Source organism: Rhinolophus sinicus, linkage group LG04, assembly GCF_036562045.2.
Source record: "Rhinolophus sinicus isolate RSC01 linkage group LG04, ASM3656204v1, whole genome shotgun sequence".
Classification (NCBI taxonomy): Eukaryota; Metazoa; Chordata; class Mammalia; order Chiroptera; family Rhinolophidae; genus Rhinolophus; species Rhinolophus sinicus.
Genome location: NC_133754.1, coordinates 146,243,455 through 146,265,266, shown reverse-complemented (window position 1 = coordinate 146,265,266; position 21,812 = coordinate 146,243,455). Strand labels below are relative to the sequence as shown.

Sequence of the window (21,812 nt, the reverse complement as noted above, 5' to 3'; positions counted from 1 at the left end):
CTTCCATAATAAGGAAATCATTTTTTTTTAAATCTTTCAAACCTTAACCAAACTGTAATGAGTTGCTGGATTTCTTTACACTAAGTATAACCTTGGAGATAAAACTGAAAGTCTCATAATTACTGATGTTGTGTATTTTATTAGATATCTATCTTTTCAATGATTATTGTCTTGACTTTAATCAAAGCAGATAAGTTAAATGGAAATTTGGTTGTTATGATTCTTCTGTGCTAATAAATACAAAATATAATAAAAAATAAAATCAGTCTTTACCTAAATATAAACATACAAAGCTTTATTTATTTACCAGCAAAGAGTGATATCAGAAAAACAGACAAAAGGAATAAAGTCTCTTAAAATGTTTATTTTTGTCAGAATAGCTGACAAGTTTCTGTTAAGTCTTTTGGTTTATTATTATAATAATCATTTCCCCCCTTGAAAAATCCATTCAAAACATCTCGATCCTTGAGGTAAAGAACTTTAACTAAAAAAAAAAAAAAAAAAAAAAAAATCTTGATTTTTTTAAAGAAATAAATTCTTAAAATTATTTAAGCTTGATAAATAGAAATAATCTCTTCTTGTTCTACCCTAGTGAACAAAAATGTACTTTATACTGCAAAGTATCCAGTCACTTATTGGCAAAACAAAGGTGAAAACTACTCATTTACATGTTCTACTCAAACATAGTGCAATACTGCCACGTTCATACAGACTTCTTTTAAAAACAGTTACCAACACTCTTCTGGCAAAGACAAGGTTTTGGAATGGCAAAAGCAACAGAAGTTTTAGCTCTTAAAGCTCCGGAAGGGAATTAATCTGAATCATCTTCATCAAGATACTCTTCAGCATTGCTTAATGTTCGAACGGCATCTAAAAAAAATGGGGGAGAAAGCAAAAGAGAGAAATTACAAATTGCTTGGATTTTGCTTCACTTTCAAAGCTCCTGACAATTCACAAGTTGTCATCTTCCTTCAGACCCAGGGGTTGTCCTTTCCCAAAGGGTCTTTTTCAACTTCTGCTTTTCAGCCTAACTGTTCAGTATCTGCTACCACAGAGGCTGACAAATACATGTTCTTTAGACATGTAGAAAAGTGAAGTGTGTAGTACTAAGGTACCATTACTCTATCTCACACAAAATGCACAATGACCAATGTGGAACACACCAGAAGCCCCTCCACTCTGATAACTAAGCTTCCAATCTCCTCTCCCAATGACAAGTGCACACATAGTGGTCCATCAACAGTCTACAGCCTGACCTGAAGTCGAGGTCCCTGGGTAGAAAGATAATTAATAAGGGGAAAAAAGGAAAAGAGAATGAAAACACAGAAGCTTCAGTTTCATTTTAGAAAACACTAATAAATAAAGTATACCCAGAAGCAAAAGACTAAAATGAAAAATAAATAAAAGTTTTGAAATAGAAAGAGCTAAACCTCATCAAATGTAAAATCAATCTTGAACATGGTTCAAAAGAAAGACATCTGATCTTTAACTGTTCACCTACTCAACTCTCTAGTCAAATTTCTATAGTAGCAGGTTACACTAAGGTATAATTTTAGGGAAAATTGAAATGTAAGTATAAGCACATTGTTAGAGTATATTAAACATCTGTTACCACACCCAGATCATGGTCTCTAAATAGTGTATCTCCATAGCTCATTGGAGATATGACTAATTTCAAGTCTCAGACAGCAAATGTAAAAGATGGACCTGGAACCTCAGGGTTAAGGATCCAATCTAAAGAGGCCTCCACTACCCAAAGATGGGCTATCCATAAAGATAATCAGAAAGGACAAAACTCATCAAATATTTCAGCACACACCAAAGGGAATTCATTGGTTCCCTTTGGAGAATAATAGGGAACCAGCACATTTGAAAACTCTCAAATAAATGGCAAAAACCAAGCCTTTGTTCTGCTTCTGCTAAATTAACTATCTCTATGGGTAACCAAACAGTTGATGAGGAGAAATTTTTCTTTATAGAGTGTTTCAGCAGTAACAGAATTAGAATATCACCATTTTGCAACCCTTAGTGAAATAATAGATCTACATAATGGTCATCAATGGATGCTAATATCACAGGAAGAGTGATAACTAAATATTATGTGCCTCTAATGGAAGAACATGATTTTCTTTATGAATTAGTCTCCCCTAAGGTAGACAGACAAATTAATAAAATCTACATTTAATCAAACCTCTAGATCTAAAAAACACCAATTGACAAAAATATACAGAACAGCCGAACATAAGAAACAATACCATGGGGGTGCATACATGCAATGTCTACACTGGAAAATTCAGGTAACTTACCCAGTCTCGTTAACAAATAAATTACAAGGCTAAAAATGGGAGAAGAGGAAAGGGAAGGGAAACATTGATTTTTAAAAAAGCTAAGAGACATACCTATCAATTAGACACTGACTTGATTTGGACCCTGACTTAAAGAAACTGTAACTAAATATGTAGATAAATAAGTAAGCAAACAATAAACAAACAGGTATAAGAAAAATAGCAAATCTGGACTATGACAAGATATTTGATCATAGTTAGCCTTATTAATTTTAAGTGTGTTAATGATATTATAGTTTTTTTAAGAGTCTTTCCAAGTTCAGGAAAATGATTATTGAGAAAAAGGAAGGGACATGGGAGAGTTGGTACAAGTGAAGTAGAAACCAATTATCTTATACAAGAGAAAGAAAAAGAACAAGTGGATGTAAGCAGGACAGACTCAAACCTCAATGATTTCACTTCCAAACTATTAGAAGTCCCCAGATTGACTATATTCCACTCCATTCTTCTGAAAAGGAGTTCTGGAGACCTTGGAGAAACACATTTTGTTCTACACCATGAACTTCAGGACTGGCTGTCCACGTGGTAAAAGCAGCTTTTTAAGCTAAAGACAAAAGGAAACAGCAAAGCTATTTCCCCTTCTTCGTTACTACAATCCTGTGTTTGCGATATTTGAGCTTTGTCCTTCAATGGTTACTTCTGCACTTTGTTTTAACCTCATTTCTTCTGTCAGTAAGGGAAAGATGACTTGCCATGGTGCAAACTCTGACTGAATGGAAATCAAGAGCTGGAAATGAGCGAGGCAAACAGATTCCTTCTCCTTCCTTCCTTTCATGGACTGGTCGGAGGCACAGTGTCGCATACGGACAAATGCAGTGATGAGCTGTATCTCTTCACAGCCTGTGTTGGAGCATGACAGCACAGTAATGTATCTCCCAGCAGCGCTTCTCATCCTCCCCTAACCTTACTTTTTTTCCTCAATCTCACTGCCCTGGACTTACACATTCCAAATCAAGCACCAGCACTTAAAACACAGACAGACAATAAATAAATAAATGGTGGAAGGATAAACACAATAACATGGATAAATCTCATAGCAATAGTTAAGTGAAAGAAGTTAGACACAAAAAAGTACATACTGGTTGATTCCATTTATATCAAAGTTCAGGAACAGGAAAAGCTACTCTATTGTGAGAGAAGCAAGGATGGTGAGGGACGCTTCTGGAATATGGGAAATTTTCTCTATCTTGATCTGAGTTGTGGCAAATAAGTGTAAGAACAGTAAAAAAAAAAGAATAAGAAAATTCATCAAGCTGTACACTTTGGATTTATGCACTCAATGTAAATTATACCCTGATTTTTAAAAATTGGAAAAAAATTTAAGAGCTCAACCTTCAAATATGACCCTGAACCCATCCCTATACATTTTTCATGGTAAATACAACAAATGAATTATTTTGTCCCTCTAAGAAATCCACACTGTGCTTTTCAAAGGGGACAACAATACCAGAATATAACTTTTCTAGCTTAGAGTTCATGCTGGTAATTAGCTATCTGGCCCAATATTCAAATTCTCATTCCAACTAGGATCAAAACACAAATTAAAACTTTTTAAACTGGATGATTGGGAGAATAAAGCAAGAAAAAAACAGAGAAAAGGGTAACATGAAAATCGAAACACAAAAATTCATTTCTTGGCTCTGTGTGCCAGTCCCCAAGATAACCTCTTTAGTGAATCCATTATCTAATCAGTACAAATTTAGGAGGGCAGACTAACAACCCTTGAAGTGAAGAGACAAAAAGAGGAGCACCCAAACTCCTAGTGCCAATTTAAAAAGACCACGAAGGTGAGCGATAAAGAGAAGAATTTGCCACCTGCCTCTGCCAGCTCCAGCTGCTCATGTCGTGCCCTCTGGGTGCAGCTCTCAGTGGTCTGAGCAGGTGGGATATTTTCCTTGCCTATCACCATCAAGCTCATACTATGCACAAGATTCTGATAACCTTCAGCTCGTGAGAAACCTTCTTCCGCAGTCAGCACATTCTGAAGGTACCCATACAGCAACAGGAAGTCAGTGGCAGAAAAAGGAAGTTAGGCCACAGTTCAGCTTTGTGACCCAACTAAGACAGCAAGGAGCAGGAGGTGCACTTTAAGTAAAAGCGTCTCTCCCACATGGCTGCAAATATAGCTTCTCAGTCAAAATAGAGCTGGGGAGCAGCACTCAGATGGTAAGCACTTTCTCACTCAGTAGAATCTATTCCATGTATGTATACGTAATTAAAGAAAGATTTGCTCTGCCAGTGAGGAATCATGGCTTAAATAATTAAGGAGTCCCAAACTTCTTAATGGTTTACACTATATATCTGAACTGAAGTTATTAATAAAAGAAATAAGAAGCTGGAACAAATACATATCTGCAATAAAGGACTAAAAGGAAAAATAGATTCGTGCAGAGAGCTATGATGGGAATTTGATGATAGGTGAGGACGATATTTCTGAGACCTCCCTCGGCAAGAAGAGTTCAAGACACACCCTCCCAGCATTTCTTTCAGGAATCACTACCTTAGAATGATTCTGGGGGGACACAGTCAATAGGCTAATAAACATCCGGTCTCATGAATCATGAATAACGCAGGCGTGTTTAACACCTTTTCTTTAACACCTTTTCAAAACAAACACACACACTTTTCATTTTTTTCAAACCTATTCTCCCACATCAATAGCTATTTTTATCTTTAAGAATGTACACCTAAACTTCATCTTTAAACACCACCCCTAGTACTATAAATAAATGCCAAAATGTTTGCAAAGTCAAGGATAATTTAGATTATACTTTAGTGATACCCTCATTTAAAATAGAAACAAAATATAATCATGGAGCTGTTAAGTGCTTAATTTAAAACATGTTTAGAGATAACCACTCATGGAAAAACATATCTGAAAAGAGGCGATAGAGACCATGATTCTCTGATAAGGACTGTGTAATGGAAAGCAAGGTGATTAGAATCTGATTGTAAAAAACAAAGGAAATAAACAAAAATTTGTAAAAGATAAATGTGTCTTCAATTTTGTTTGCATGAGGGTATTCTTCTGTGTCAGAGGTTCTGATTTAGACCAAAGATATAAAATCTAACTTCAGAAACACCTGAAGAGTTTATTAAAAAAATTTCCCCCCCAATATTAAGTTGATAAATCTTAGTCATGATGGCATCATAGGAGAAAGATGGGTTAAATCCAAATACCTGTTCCCTGTTTCTTTTTCAGGAGAGTTGCACAGGCAGCATTAGTAGCCATGTCCAGGGCCAGCTTCTTCTCATTGTTTCTTAAGTCTGTCCTAGCACCTTCCCCAACACAACAAAAGTAAATTAGATGTTTTTGAAGACTATAGTAGCAGCCAATCCTCCTTCCACCAAAACTAATCACTTTTGGCAAAACTGGAGAACCTTTCTGGCCCAGAAGTAATAAGCTTTTTCAAAGCAGAAAATCTTTCTCAAAACCATAATAGTGTATTTGGCATCTTTAATCAGGGAGCTTGTTGCTGCACCTGTGATAATTATGCACAATCAAAATATAGCTTTCCCTTTGAGTCCCTATAGAATTTCATGTGAACTTTTCAGTGAGTTTACCATCTCTATGGTAAATCTTAAATCAGACCCCAATAGCTACATGTGCCTCAGCATGAGTATTTGGAGATTAAATTCAATATGCCCTTTGCCTCTTTTTCTGTTCAAGGTCTTTAGAAAAGACCATGGAGGATGAGCTCAAGGGGATTAATATTTTTATCTCTGTAAGTATACTCTCATGCAAATTAGCAGAATAGTAACATAATAAAACCCAGACGCAATTAATTCATAGTTCCTGTAGCCTATCTTCTACTTTTTTCCTTCTCTTTATTGTTAAGTCACATCATAAGTCATGAATTCATTCTCATCATTAAAGATTCAAACATACAGAAGTATGCTGAACAAAAGCATATGTACCATTTCATCCCCCAACAAACCCCATCCTTCCCCATTTTCAACCTTCTCCAAAGGTAACCATTCCCAACAAGTGGGCATCAGTTTCGTCTCCCTTACATGCATGAATGCATTCACAGACATATTACATACACACAAAATCATACTACATGTATTGATCTTGTAACTTGATTTTGTAATTGATGCACAATTGACAGATACTAGTTTCAAGTATACAACATAATGATTCGGTATTTGTATATAATGTGAAATGATCGTAAGTCTAGTTAACATCCTTCACCATACATACATACATAGTGACAAATTTTTTTTAATGTGAGAACTTTTAAGATCTAGTCTCTTTGCAACTTTCAAATATGAAATACAGTACTAACCCTAGTCACCATGCTATACATTACATCCCCAGGACTTATTTTATAACTGGAAGTTTGTACCTTTTGACCCCAAGATTTTTTTTCAACTTAACAATCTATAATGATACTCCTTAGTAGTACGCGTACTTATAATTCAATCTATTTAAATGTTTATTAGTATTCCATTTTGTGGATGTTCCAAATATTATTTAATCAATCCTCTATTGAGTGGCATTTAGGCTACTCCTATTTTTCATTATCACAAACAATACTGCCTCTTAGAACAATATCTCTATTTATATATATTTCTGAAGGATGGTTTCCTAGAAGTAGTGCTGAAATGTAAGAATATGTACATTTTTAATTCTGCTAGCTACTAAGAAGGCTTTACCAATTTAAACTTTCTGCCACAGTGTATGAGAATACCATTTTCTTTGCAACCATATCCTCTTCAACAAACACAAAATAAATGTCCTAAAACTTAAAGGAACAAAAATATTGAGTCGGAAAAAACAGTATGTTTAATTAGGAATATGGCAATCGTGTGTGAAAATCTTTCTCCTGAACAGAATTAGATCTATCCACAGTTAGGGTTATATGGAAAACCTCATTCTCTCATTGTGCTATAGTACAAAAATTTTGAGGGTTAATAGTTCTGGGACTAATTATATTTTACATTAAATTACACTTTTGAACTCGTAAACATGATTTCTGTTAGAACAGGAAATGTTCAGAGACGGTCATGCTAGAGAAGAAACAACCATTTCCTGTGTCCCTCTTAATCTCCGCTGCCCAGTAAGAATACAGTGTGAGCCATATATGTAATTTTCAATTTTCTAGTGTCCACATTTTCCAAAAGTAAAATTCATTTTAATATTTTATTTTACCCAGTATATCTGAAATGTTATCACTTTATCATGTAACCATTATAAAAATTATTATGACAGTTTATATTTTTTTTACTAAGTCTTCAAAATCTGGGGTGCATTTTACACTTACAGCACATCTCAGTTCAGAATAGTCTCATTTCAAGGGCTCAGGAGCACATGTGGCCAGTGGCTGCCATAGCAGACGGCATAGCTCTCAGCATAACCTTTGGGCGGCAGGGGGGCCAATACAGTGGTGCCCAGAGTATCTGATCTCTTAGACCTAAAGTTTACATTATCAACATACTTTAAATCAAAAATATTTCCTCTAATATATCCCACAACAATCCTCCGAGGAGCCCTAATAATTGTGAGTCCATATAACATGTGGCTCGGGGACTCAAGCATCTTATATTACAGCCTTCTGAACCAGGGTGTACTATGGGGTGATATGCCTGGCCCTCTGTAAGGGTTAAATATCTGTGGGACAAATGGATTGATAGATGGTCTGTCTATGATATCACTGTTCCCTCTGACTTATGTAAAAACAGGAATCAAGAGATTTTCTTTCATTCTCTGTACATCTAGCATCTGCTCAGTTCAAAGCAAGACACTGCAGTCACAGCAGTCTTTCTTCTATATCAAGGCTTTCCTGTGAGAGCAGGGGCCTTAGCAACTTTACCCATACAGCTTTCTCAGAGAGGATCTCTTCTATGTGTACATGTATGTACACACACACACACACACACACACACACACACACACACACACACCCCTTCCTTCTAAGGCCCTTTAGTTCTGCAGAAATGTACAGTAAGTTCTTACTAAAATTAATATATATAATTTTGAGGCTTGTCAAGGTTTTAATTTAAAATTAAAAACTTACACAAATCACCAGAATAGTTTCATCTTAGCATAATAACTCTGTGATACAGACAGAGTCGAGGTTAAAACCCCAGTTTTAATATAAGGAGCATAAAGAGACTATTATCTTTCTACTCTTTCAAATGGTATAATTGGATGTAGCCTATTTTTCAGGGTAAGCAAAGACCAGATAAACTCAGCACACACTTTACCTTTTCCCAGAAGCAACTCGACAATATCTGCATAACCCTTCCAGGCAGCAGCATGCAAAGCTGTGTCTCCCAACTTGTTCTATTGTGATAAAAAGAGAAAGTAGCATTTTTTTAAAAGAGAGGGCAGTCTGAAAATACACATGAATTTAGGCTTATTCTAAGTAAACCTAAAATGAGAACAAAGTTATAAAATCATGTAAAATTTCAATGAGGGATAGGAGACTCAAGAGATGAGAGAGGAGTCGTTCTGGGAGATGGAATGGGATGTTGGAGCAGAAACTGCCGTGGCAGATCACAAGTGGAAGTCCAGATGCCCGCAGAGGAAGACCCCAGGAGGAAGCAAGCACATTTGCCCCCACAGAAATCTAGCATGAATTGGGAACTGGAGATGCCAGGAGACACTCGAGCAGGAATGAGGCATGGGGGTGAAAACAAGGGTACTGGGTGAAAGTGTTTATAAGGAGTAATCCCAGAACCCCAGATCACCTGCTTCTCTCCCTGCTGCCAGATGAGCCAGTACAGGTGGTAGAATTACCCTGTCAAGAAATTAACCAGATAGTTTCCAAGCTCTAGGTACAAGAGAAGGTGCAATAAGGTCAGGAACTGAAAGCAGGGGGTAGGTGAAAAACCTACAAACTGAGCAGTAAGACCACTCTCCCAGAGGCCTTTACCTACCCTCCTGCTTCAGTGTGTACAGTCTAGCATGTACCCCCAAGCAGGAGGCTGGAGGTTACTTCTCTGGTGAAGCTGAACAGCCCCACATGCAGGAGAGGGAGTGGGTACTCATACTGGCATCTGGGGACAACCCAGAAAAACAGCCAAGACCTCACCACTTCACCCTGTGGAAAACCCACCAGCCAACAAGACCCACAAGGACACAGAGCTTCCAATAACACTTAAGTATGAATAGATAAACAAAGACACTAGGTATTTGGAGAAAGTCTCCCATATTGCGAAAAGACCAAAACAAACAAAATAAATGAATCTCTGAGGAAAAAGAGAATAGCAGAAAATGTTTTAAAAAGCTATAATTAACATATCAGCGATACAAGATTATATTGCATGATGAAATATGAGAAAGATGCTATTGAAAGATAAGAATCAGAGTAAAAGAAAGAGCTTGGGGTAAACAGAATTCTAAGATGGTCCCTAAGACCCCTGCCCCTGGCACACAACCCCTGTGTAATTCTCTCCCCTTGAGTATAGGTGAGACCAGTGACTATAACAGAATATCACTCCCACAGCTGGGTTTCTAATCAGTTGATGTTGAATTCATAAAAAAGGGAGATTATACTGGGTGGGCCTAACCTAATCAGGTGTGCCATTTCCAAAAAAAAGGTATAGTGTTAGAGACACAGTCTCCTGCTGCCCTTGAGGAGGAAAGCAAACAGCCATGTTGTGAACTGCCTAAGAAGAAGGGTGGTCTCTGAAAGCTGAGGGGCACATTAACAGGTACAAGAAACTCAATTCTCCTGGCAACCTGAATGAGCTTGGAATAGGATGTGCGCTCCAGATGAGAACTCTGCTCTAGCCAATACCTTGATTCCAGCCGGGGAGACCTGAGCAGAGAATCCATCTATGCCATGGCCAGACTTCTGGCCTACAGAAAGTGTAAGGTAAGTGGGTGCTATTTTAGGTTGCTATGTTTGTAGTAATTTGTTACATAGCAATAGAAAACTAACACGGAGCTCTGGAGAATTAAAAAGGTAACCAAAATAAAACAAAGATGAAGGTGAGAAAAATCTCAGAAAAACTAAGAAAATTTGAGATTCAACCTAAGAGGTCCAACATGGGCATTCAAAACCAAAGAACAAAGAAAATGGTCAAAAAACTGGTCATAAAGACTATAAAAGAAATAATACAAGATATTTTTCCGGGCTGAGAAAGCTCACCACAAAAAGATCCACACAAAAGCTCATCACTGTGAAATTTTAGAATGCCAAAGTTAAAGATTCCAATCAAAAGAAAAAGCAGATCACACACAAAAGAATGGGAATCAAAATGGCATCAAACCTGAGAATGGAGAGCTTCAAGAAGTAGGATTCCAGGGAGAAAAAGAAAGCAATTGATGATGTTACACATTTTGAGAAAATATGTCATGAGAATATAAAACAGTATAGGAGTTTTTGTGAGATACAAAAAAAAGAAGCTAATAAATGTCAGGAAGTACAAAAACATAAAAGTTCTACAATATAACCACAAATTATGACATGATACAATGGGAGGACCAGAGGAGGCAAGGTGGGGTGCTGGGTGCTGGAAGACGAGAGTTGGGCAGCTGACAAGCTTAAACCTTCGCCTATCAGATAGGATTTCAAAATACACATGGAGATGATAAATTATGAGACAGTTTCCTTAGTAACATCAGGTAAGAAGAAAGAGCTAAAAGCCGAAAGTGATAACATACGAGGAGCACAGTAGGCATTTTGGGCTTTATACAATTTGAACTTTAGAATAATAATAATTTTATACAATTTGAACTTTAGTATAATAATTATTATTTTTTAAACTATGTGCTTGTAACATTTTGATTAAAAATTTAAATGAAAGACAATAAATGGGAAAAGGTCAGTTCAAGACACTAAGATGTGATTTTTCATACCCACAAGTCACAGAGAGAGAACAAGGCATGAGTGTTAAATCACTTCCATGTAAGCAGTCTCACCTGTTGGTTCAGTTCGATGTTTGGTTGAGTAAATAGCATTTCTACTATATCTGAAATTCAAACAGAAAAGATATTTTTTAAGAATGCGAAGTAAAAGTCTAACAAGACTACAAATAATAAGTTTTAAAAGGAAGATTCTTAGAAGAATCTTCAAGAAAATCCTTACAACAAAATTTTTCAAATATTATGTAAATAAAAGACTTAAGACTCTAACAGTATTACTCAGGGATTTTTTTTCAAATAATTCAGTTTTTGCATTTTCACATGACATCTATTATTAAAAAAATTTACATTAGCTATGATACTTAATATTTATATTACTAATTTGTATTTATTAGCTAAAATAATATGGGTTTCTTTTGGGAGACAACCATAAATTTCCCTTCAGCTATGCTATTTAATTTGTTGGGTTCTTTGTTTCTCATTCTTGGAATTATTTTGCGTGTGTGTGTGTGTGTGTGTGTGTGTGTGTGTGTGTGTGTGTTATAGAGAGAGGCAGAAAGAGATTGGGTGTGGTGCATTTTTGGCCAGGCTGAAATACATCTAGAAAGTCCATTTGCCATTATTACAATTGATTATAACATAGAAAGTTATCAACTAAATCACTAACTCAAGCAAATGCTTTTTCCTGAATCTAACAGTTTGCATTAGACTTAAAATGTAAAACATAAAAGCATATCATGGGAAAAGCTAAGCTAGAGGAATCAATTCTGCCCCTTTCTTCTATAAGATTAGATAATCGGGTTTGTTTTTATATCACTGTTGTTCTCCTGTAACTTTTCCAGGTCTGATTGAGGAAAAGAAGCTTCCACTCTTTCAAGTGAAAGAAGTCCTGTAGCAAGGCTGACTGATCACATTCTACCTACTGTTTTACAAAGCTTCCAGGAACAAGGCTTTTGGCTGATGTTCCAAAGGATTTAAAAAGAAGAACCCATTTTTTATTTCACTTCTGTAAATCTGACCCCTTAGATGAAGCACATTTTTCAGTAGCACAGACATTTATGGTAACAAACAAAATGTAATACCTTTGTGACCCCCGTGACAAGCCCAGTATAAGGCAGTGCTTCCAGCTTTGTCTAAGCCATTAACACCGACTCGGTTGTCCAAACACTCTCTCAACCAGCTCAAGTTGCCTGAAAAAATTTTACATTTATGAAAACAGAAGAAAAAGGGTTTTGTTTTTTGTTTTGCTTTTCAATCGATTTCATCCTGCATAAATTTCCATTTGCAATGGATTAATCAGCAGATCTGAAATTAAGACCTGCCCAATAATGCATTTATTATGGTACATTTTTTACTTCCAGTTTATTAATGGAAAGCATTAACATCAATTTTTAATGGCAGGTTTATGGGAAGAGTTGACTAAATGGGTCTACTTAAGTTATTTTTACTCTGAAAAAATATATATATATATTTTTTTTCTCTGTGAATTCCTGGAACCTGGGGAAAAAACAGTCAAACCTAAGAACAAGCAGACACTACTCATATCTATATTTAAAATGCACTTTAAGGTCTTACAAGAAAAAAAATACTAAATAACCTATTCAAAGCTGCTGTTATTATATGTTAAAGTATAACTAGTGATTTAAAATCCTCTGGTTAATGCCCTAAATATCTAATTCACAAAAAATGTTTTAAATGTCAATTTCATAGTTCTACTTATGCACAATCCTAAACCAATAATTTCCTTTTGCATGTTCAGATTTCAAAAAGATCTAAAGCAGAATGAAGGAGACCTCACCGAGGTCTTGCAAAAACTCCCCATTATCTACTGCAGTTTCTCAACAGCAGCCCTATTGACATTTGGGGTTGGAGAATTCTCTGTTATAAGGGCTGTCCCATGCACTGTAGTATATTTAGCACGTCCCCAGCCTCTACCCAAATGGTGCCAGTCGCTTATCCCCAGTCATGACAGTCAAAATGTCTCCAGATACTGCCAAATGTCCAGGCGTGTGGAAGGAGGAATTACCCTCAGTGGAGAACCACTGACCTACAGGATAAAGGCCCAGGAAGGCCCATCCTGCTGCTCCCTCCCTCCCCAACTCTAGCCTTACATATACACTTGCACAGTATCAACACTCCTAAACGCTGTACTCCCAAGAAGGCCCCACCCTCCTGCCTTCCTGTTACTCATTCTAGCCTCTCTAGCCTGTTCATAGTAAACACACTTCACTGCTGTACTTATCACACCATCTTATTCTGTTACACGCATCTCTCCCGTTCCAGACTTTGAGCTCTGGGAATAACAGACCATGCCTTTCCACTCACCACTGAGCACGGGGGGAGGTAAAGTACCCAAAGTGTTTGTTGACTGACATTTTAAAATTAAAATTACATTTATCTCTCTTGGACTACAGAAAGCAGAACAGAGATTGCTTCTGGGGGAGGCAGGGATTTAACTAGGAAGGGAACTTTCTGGGATGATAACATGTTCTAGATCTTGATCTGGGTGCTGGTTACATGGGTGTCTCCATTTGTCAAAAGTCAACAAACTATATAATTAAAACCTGTGTGCTTCACTGTACTATCTCAATAAAAAAAAAGAATCACACCTACCTCTTTTTGCAGCTTCATGCAATGGATTGTCAATGGATTCTGCCTGCTCAGCCACTAGATTGAAAAGAAAAAGTGCAAACCCAATGTCACCAAATGATTCACTGAAGCCTTCACAGTCCCCCAGCTTCCATAGTGCCAGGGCCTTCCACAATTCAGCTTCCCTTATTTAATGTAGGGGGGAAAAATAGCAGAAAACCAAATTGATGCTTCCTGCTTTAAAAGAAGCTGAATTATGTGTTAAATGAAACCAAGCTAACACAATAACGCAGCAATGAGCTGGAAGTATAAACAAAAGAAAGAGATCCATGGCCTGCACACCAGTTTATTCAAGTATTTAATAAACAAATTTAATCACAAAAATGCAAAAGAAGGGGTGGCTGGTTAGCTCAGTTTGTTAGAGCATGGTGCTGGTAGGACCAAGGTTGCCGGTTCGATCCCCACATGGGCCACTTTGAGCTGTGCCCTCCACTAAAAAAAAAAAAAAAAAAAAAAAAATGCAAAAGAAAGCATTTGATGTTCATTTTTACATTCCATAAAAACACCATCCATGAAGAAAGACAGCTGAAAATAATTGTTGGCCTTGTGTGTGTGCATGTGAGGGGTGGGGTGCGAAGAAACTATTTTGCTTCCTGAATTCAGAAAGGGCAATCAGTATACCTACCAGCTTCCAAGGAAGGTGAGTTCACTGTTATACTAGAATTGGCAGGAGTGACCACATGAAAACTTCAGACCCACCCCCACCCTCTGTAACGGGCTGTAACTGGACACTCCTTTGGCTACAGGGGATCCAAAGCAACAGAGGAACATTTTATATCCTCAGTGTGTGTGACCATGTCACATCCTCAGAAATGGAGTACACGATAGAGGTATATTTGGGATTTCAAAGGTCTAAGGAGTTAAAAGTGTTTCAAGTCTGTAAATCCAGAATGGTATGGCCCTAAAACCAGGGAAAGCGATTTAACTCAAACCTTCACATTATACAGATGAAGAAACAGCCCTAGAGGTAGCAGTTCAGAGCCTTCACTAAGGTCCCTTATTATTAGGAAGTGGAAGAAAAAGGATTAGAACCCAGGGCCCTTGTTTATCAATCCTGTGCTCTTTTTCCTTTATTCTAATTTCTACGAAAATCTGTTTTATGGCCCTTCCAACCAGATGCAGTTCTGTAGCAGGGGCCACATCTCACTGCTCAAGCTCCCTAAACTGCCCTGATATGCAGTTAATGAACATCACTGTCCCAAACATGAATTAACAAGGCAGGGTTACTTCATCAGAAAAGAAAGGGCAAATTTTTAAGAACCATCCATGAGATTCAGTTTAATAGCAAAAACAAAAAAGGAAAAGAAAAATATTCTAAGAGCTGAATAAAGTAAAACCCTAAGTGTTTCCTTGGGTTCTTTCAAGGATACTACAATGCATTTTCTTAAGCTAAAGAGTCAAGGCTCAAGCCCCTCTGGTGTCTATGACCCTTCTATTAACAGGAGGCTCATGGAGGAGAAAACGTCCTAGATTGGCAACAACTCCAATGATTTCCCAGCCACAGCTGCGAGCAGAAAACCCCGGGAACCACATACTTGAAAGTGCAGAGTATAGTCCAGCCACTGCGGCCAAGCTTACCATAGTTGCTCGGGATTAGTCCAGTCCTGCCTTTGGAGGTGCCTTTCCACCAATTGGTATCAGTCTGGTGAAAGAAGAGTTAAATTAAGTGGCACCAAATCCAGTTTACATTCAATTGTTTTTTAAAAACCACTTGCTCTACAAAATGTCCACTGACCCTGGTCACAAAGATCAAGCTTCCTCATTCACTAGTTATAGATGTCCATTCCCCTTATCACTAAACTACAAATATTCACACAGCTGCCTGCAATAAATCAAATACCCTTCATCACAGAGCCTCAACAAACAAATCAAACAGAAATAATACAAATGAAAAAGAAAAAGATTATATTTAGTTTATAGACCATAGGAATTTTTTTCTTTTGTCCAGTCTAATTTCGTTTAGCTTCAAGATTTTTTGTTTTCTAAAGATCTCTTTATTTCATCTTTGTTTTGGGGGTGACTTTCTATTATAGAAAAAAAATCAAACCTATACAAATGTAGAATGAATAATATAATGAAGCTACACATAGCCATTTTCAACTACATGAATTATTCACTCATGGCCAATATTATTTCAGTATATACCCCCACCTACAACTTCCCTCCCCTTCAGATTATTTTGAAATGAATTCTAGACATCATATTATTTCATCTATAAATATTTCAGTATGTACCTCTAAGGACTTTTTCAAAGACATAATTATAATACCTTTATTACAGCTTCAAGTTTTTTCAACAATATTTTTAATATCTAATATGTAGATCAATACTCAAATTTTCCAGTTGTCCTATAATTTGGAATCCAAATAAGGGTCACACAATATGATTGATGGATTAGATCTTAAGTCTCTTTTAGTCTACAGGCTCCCCCTCCATTATTTTTTTCACTCCTTCACAATATACTTGAAAACACCAGTCTGCTCTGTAGGGTTTTGAACAATCTGGATTTTGCCTGTTTAATCCCTGTGCTATAAAAAAATGTGTCCCTCTGTTACCTGTATTGCCTATAAATTGGTCACTGGTTCTAGAGGCTTAATTAGATTCAGATTCAATTTTTTTGGCAAGATTACCTCATAGATGGTCTAGATTTCTTCCATCAAAAGACACATAATGTCTGGTGGTCTCTCTTTTTGTAAAGTTAGTACCCACTGATAAGCTTATTTGGATCCATTATTTTATAGGGGTTACAAAATGGGTAACAGTCTATCACTCATTCTTCATTTAAATAACTAGAGTATCTCTTTAAAGAGAAACTTTCCCTCATCAACTCCCAGGTTATCCAGAGATGAAGTTCATAGAGAAAAGGCAGAATACATGCTGATTATTTTCCTTAACAGTTGTCTGAATAAAAAGTTGGTTCCCTCACTTTCTCTCAGGGTGACCGATGATGTTTGTTCTGAAGTATCATTAGGAACTCATGAATTCAATCATATTAAATGTGTTTCGATCCTTGGGAATTGGTGCCCTAATTGACCGCTCAAATAGTGCTATCTTTGGCTAGTGAGAGCCTCTTCAACTTGGTCTTTCCAATGTGACCCTAAGTAGTCTTTGTTAGCTTCCCTAGCTTCCCTGCTTTCTAAAAACAAGCTGTTTGGGGAGTCTCTTGTACTTTAACTGCCCCCAACCTGGTACCAGACATTTCTCAAAGGAGCCTTGTTCCTTTTAATGGGAAATAACTTATTACTTAGTTGGTCATTTTTTTCTAGGCCCTTTCAAAGGGAAGAGCAGGAAATATTTTTGTTTTGTTTTATCTTAGATAAAATACAATATCCAATTCAAATACAGAGTTGTAGGGTTTTTACTTACCCTCATTGACCTTACATCTGTATATCCTTTCTTGCAGGCTGAAAATCCTAGCTTTCAACATCACTGATCTAATGACTCATTTGCTCTGAACCACAATACACATGTAACTAACTCAGAATAGCAATACCAATACTTCTCCAACAAGATTGTAGTTAATAACAGTTTACAATTTTGGGGGGCAGTTCTTTCTGTCCTTCATGTATAGTCTACTAGAGATGTTCAGTCGAACTGCTAAGTTTTAAATTTTAAAGTCACTTGGAATAGTTCCTTTATATGGTTATGACAATTACCTGGAGTACAATTAAGTTCATTTGATTTATTCTGCTTTTAATTTTCAGAGTTTGCTTTTTACCAATTTAATTTAATTGTATAACTATGCAAAAGTTTACATAAATTGAAACACATTTAATATGATTACAAGATTTACATGATTCCAAAGTCAACTCTCCAAAATAAGGTATAATTTTTTTTAAAGTCTATCTTCCAGCTATGTGTCTTCTACTCTATTTTCTTTCCTCACTGATTTCCTTTAAAAGGCAACTATCTTTTACATTTTACTTTATGACTTCTCTTTTGACTTTTTCTTTTAAATTGAAGTAAACAGGTATATGTATATCTTCTCACCCTTTCTTAGATAAGTGAAAGCATTACTATCCACATTTGCATCTTGCTTTTTATTCACTTAAATAACTCCACAATAGTATACAGAAATATTCCTCATTCTTTGTAGCTGCATAATACTCCAATATATCAAAGTTTATTCAACTATTTTGGTGGACATAAAGGCTATTTCTAATCTTATGCTATTACAAACTGTGCTAAAATCAATAGATTTGAGCATATGTATTTCTATATACATACATATTTAAATATACAATGTTACGGCTATACAAAATAGTCTTATATTATGCATCTTTAGTTCATACACAGTATTACAAAATTTTAGCTGGGCTTACCATGTCAGTAATGTAGATAATATCACCTTCCTCAAAGTACAATTCATCTGGCTAAAAGAAAAAATATATATTAAGTTTGACTCCATGTAATTTTTTTCATGAATTAAAATATAATTATGGTAATTATATAGATTTCAAATGGTAAAGTATCCTTATAGACATTGTGGTTTTAAAACAGCATATAAACCACTCAACAAAACATTGTTGATGAATTAACACACACACAGAAAGCTGAATTTTTCCCATGATGAACTTCAAAGACTTACATATATAACAACTACAGATTCCACCCCACACACACATCTTGTATTCATTTTTCCATGATGAAAGCAGGTGATTTTGTATCAAAATAGAATATTAATAAAACTTCTTTCTTGCAGAAATTTCAAAAGGTGCTATGTAGTTTTTCATAAAAGGATAAATGTCTAGAATTAAAACCATGAAAAATAACTAGAAACTTGGCTCTCTCCTAAATGATTCGGTGTCAATCCTTAAACACTTTTATATCAACATCTGCTATCTGCTTATTTTGAGAAAACCATTATCCTAGCTCTTCATGTTCAGAGAGAATGAGCATTTTATATGTGAGAATAGTTAATAAATAATTCAACCTTTAATAAGGCTATAGAGCTGAAAGATATAAAGCAGTAACTCGGACAGTCCGGACCATCAGCAGCTCTAAGGGGTCATTGATTACAGTCAGAATGTGCTCTGGCCTGGACCAGTGAAATGTCCAACAAACTCTCTGAATAAAGCCTGGCACTTTAAATAAACATCTTCTTTTCCCCATCAGTGGATAACACTTATCAGCATGACCTTGTAAATAAATAGGATGATGTAGTCGGAGTTTCAGATCATTGAGAGATGTCTACATTGTCATGTTGAGTGAAAAATGTAGGGCACAGAATTTCACATAGGATAAGGTCACAATAATGCATGAAATGTGTGCAGAAAGTTTTCCGAATTTTGTTACTTTTATTACTTTCATAATTTTACTTGAAAAAATACTTTTCAAATAAGAGGCTTTGCTATTTCTGATCATAGTTATTGTTCCATACAAATAAAAATTATGCTAGTGAAACAAATTATTTTATCCATTTATTTTTCCATTTATTTATCTCCTCTCTCAGTCACAGACTAGGATAGTAAATATGACTGAACTAGTAATTTATTTAGTTTCAAAGCTGATCTATATGATTATTATAATTATTTACCCCTGAATATAAATGAAGATTATATCCGCTATATCATGCTTTAAGCAACCACAATATATAAATATTTAAATGCATTATAAATTCAAATATAAAAATTAGCAAATGATTAATGATACCAAAAAATGGCTGAGTTCCTTTAAAAGGCAAATTCCTGAAGCATTTCTTGCATTTATATTTTGATTTACAGTAACTAGACATATAGATTAGCACAAGCTATGCAAAATTATTTGAACCTTGAAGACTTGCTGACATATGCTTTAATATCATTTGAAACAGAAGAAAAAAAGCAAAGCCCTCTAAGATTTTCTCTAATCATTCTCTAAAATGCTCTGATGATCTGTGATCAATATGTCTACCAATATGTGATGGATATAGAAAGTGATTAGGGAAACAAACTATTTCTTTCCGTATTTCCCTGTTGTAAACTGAATCACTCTCAGAGTCCAGAAAGGGGACTTGCTAACGACCACAGATAGCGTCCCAGCTATACACAGTGGTCATCCCCATAACAGGAAGGTTGGCCTTCACTGTCAATTTCACCACCATTTGACTCTCTCCTTTAGGTGACAGTAGTGATGGGAGGGGAGAATGAAGCAGGATGTAACAAAGGAAGGAAAAAAGAATGTATGTTCAAACTAAGTATTTTTCTAAAGTTGACTCTAAGTTTTCTGGAGTTTTGAAAGAGCTCAATGCCTTGAAGAGATTTTTCTGGTCTTAGAGCCGTCCTGGGCCACTCTTATTCTGTACTTCTCCAAGAGCTAACCCTGCCCACTATGTCTAACAATGAATCCTCCTAAAGTCACCTCTGCCTACAGTTTTGGTCTCCTTCTAAAATCACAAAAGTCAAGACTGCCTAAATGTTCTCATTTAATAAGATCATTCACCCTTGAAACCAAAAGACACATTTTGAAAAAGTATCAAACAAAACAAAGCACACACACACACACACACACACACACACACACACACAATTCCTGTGAATAGCCTTTCTCATTAAAAAAAAAAAAAAAGAAGGAATAAAGCCCAGAAGAATGGGAAGTAAGTTGTTAGTGGGCATGGGGTTTCTTTTGGGGTGATGAAAATGTTTGGGAACTAGATAGAGGTGGTAGCTGACAACATTGTGCAAGTACTAAATGCCACTGAATTGCTCACTTTAAAGTGGTCAATTTTATGTTATGTGACTTTTATCTCAAGGGCAATAAGAAGCCAAGAACAGTTAACACTCTTAATGTCTTTTAAATAATTCTTGTCCTGCGTGGTTTGGTAAAGTGCATCATTTGCAAAATGTCACTAAGTACGGTCATTTTGGTACTTCTCAGTGCTATTTTGGATTTTTAATTAATGTCTGCTGTTCAGTAATGGTGTCTGCCACAAGCCACCTATTAAATCAAACTTGTTTTTCAATTGCGGCAACAACAGGCAGTTGATTTCAGTCAGGTGAAAAAAGGTCTCACTATTTTTTCACCCTAAGAAAGGAGAGTGGACAGTTTATTCTCTTTTTATTCCACAGCTCCCAGACACACAATGCACTTACTACTGGTAAAATATTTCCTTCCCATGAATCTAGGGGCAGTTTTTCCTAACCTAGCTAAGGGGGTGGTCTACCGAGTTTTTTAGACCATTGGTGGCAGTATAGATAACAAGGTAATTTCATGACTTTAAAACATTCATTTTACCGACAATATTCACACTTTCCATTAAGAAACCACTTGCAGGACACTTGACGTAAATTGTTCGATGAGGATCTACTTTTAAATTCCTGGCATCCTATTCATGGAACAGAAATGGGAAAATAGTGACACAATCAAGTAAGCATTTCGCTATTTCCAGCTTATTCTTCGGTTTTTAACCACATTCCTCCTTTCCTCTCTCCTTGAAGAACCACAAGGTATCAGAACAAGTACATTGTCGGCCACTGGGATGTTATAGTGATGAGTACAAACTTGGTTAACGTATATTCTCATTCCTGTCCCATATATTCTTGGTAAGGTATAATTCCCAAGGCATTAATTTTGTTGGTTTCTACAAATATATACTTTATGGAAAAATTTTTAAAAACTGTGGGATACTTTTGAAATTTTTCATATTTGTCAATCTGGAGCCCCAAAAATTAATAAAAAGGAAAAAAAATCAAATTTTCCATATTGTTATTTAACACTTTTTAGATTTTTGTATTTAACACTTATTGTAGTATTAGTATGTCCCAGGCATTGGTCTAGACACTTACACATATTAACTAATTTAACCCTCACCAGCAACACTATGAGGTGGGCACTACTCTTAGCGGCACATTTATAGGTGAGCAACTTGTCTAAGCCATAGATCTAGTACGTGGTTGACCCCAGACTTGAACTACAACAGTCAGATTATAGAGTCCCTGTTCTTTACCATCACCTATGCCTTCTCTCACACGGAAGGGTCACGAATAGCTATTACTGGTCATCATAGTGTCATGACATGGATA

At 36.1% G+C, this 21,812-nt stretch overlaps 1 protein-coding gene across 1 annotated transcript in view; it reads right to left on the bottom strand.

Annotated features, from left to right (window-relative positions):
* Window positions 1-274: 274 nt before the first annotated feature.
* Window positions 275-21,812, bottom strand: part of OSTF1 (osteoclast stimulating factor 1) — a 46,153-nt gene continuing 24,615 nt past the window's right edge. The window contains exons 3-10 of the mRNA XM_019736664.2: window positions 18,135-18,185; window positions 15,391-15,454; window positions 13,777-13,830; window positions 12,246-12,353; window positions 11,221-11,270; window positions 8,556-8,634; window positions 5,526-5,624; window positions 275-870 (exon numbers count right to left, since the gene is read on the bottom strand). Coding sequence (XP_019592223.1) covers window positions 812-870; window positions 5,526-5,624; window positions 8,556-8,634; window positions 11,221-11,270; window positions 12,246-12,353; window positions 13,777-13,830; window positions 15,391-15,454; window positions 18,135-18,185 — 564 coding nt within the window. The 3' untranslated portion in view covers window positions 275-811. The remainder of the gene's footprint in view (window positions 871-5,525; window positions 5,625-8,555; window positions 8,635-11,220; window positions 11,271-12,245; window positions 12,354-13,776; window positions 13,831-15,390; window positions 15,455-18,134; window positions 18,186-21,812) is intronic.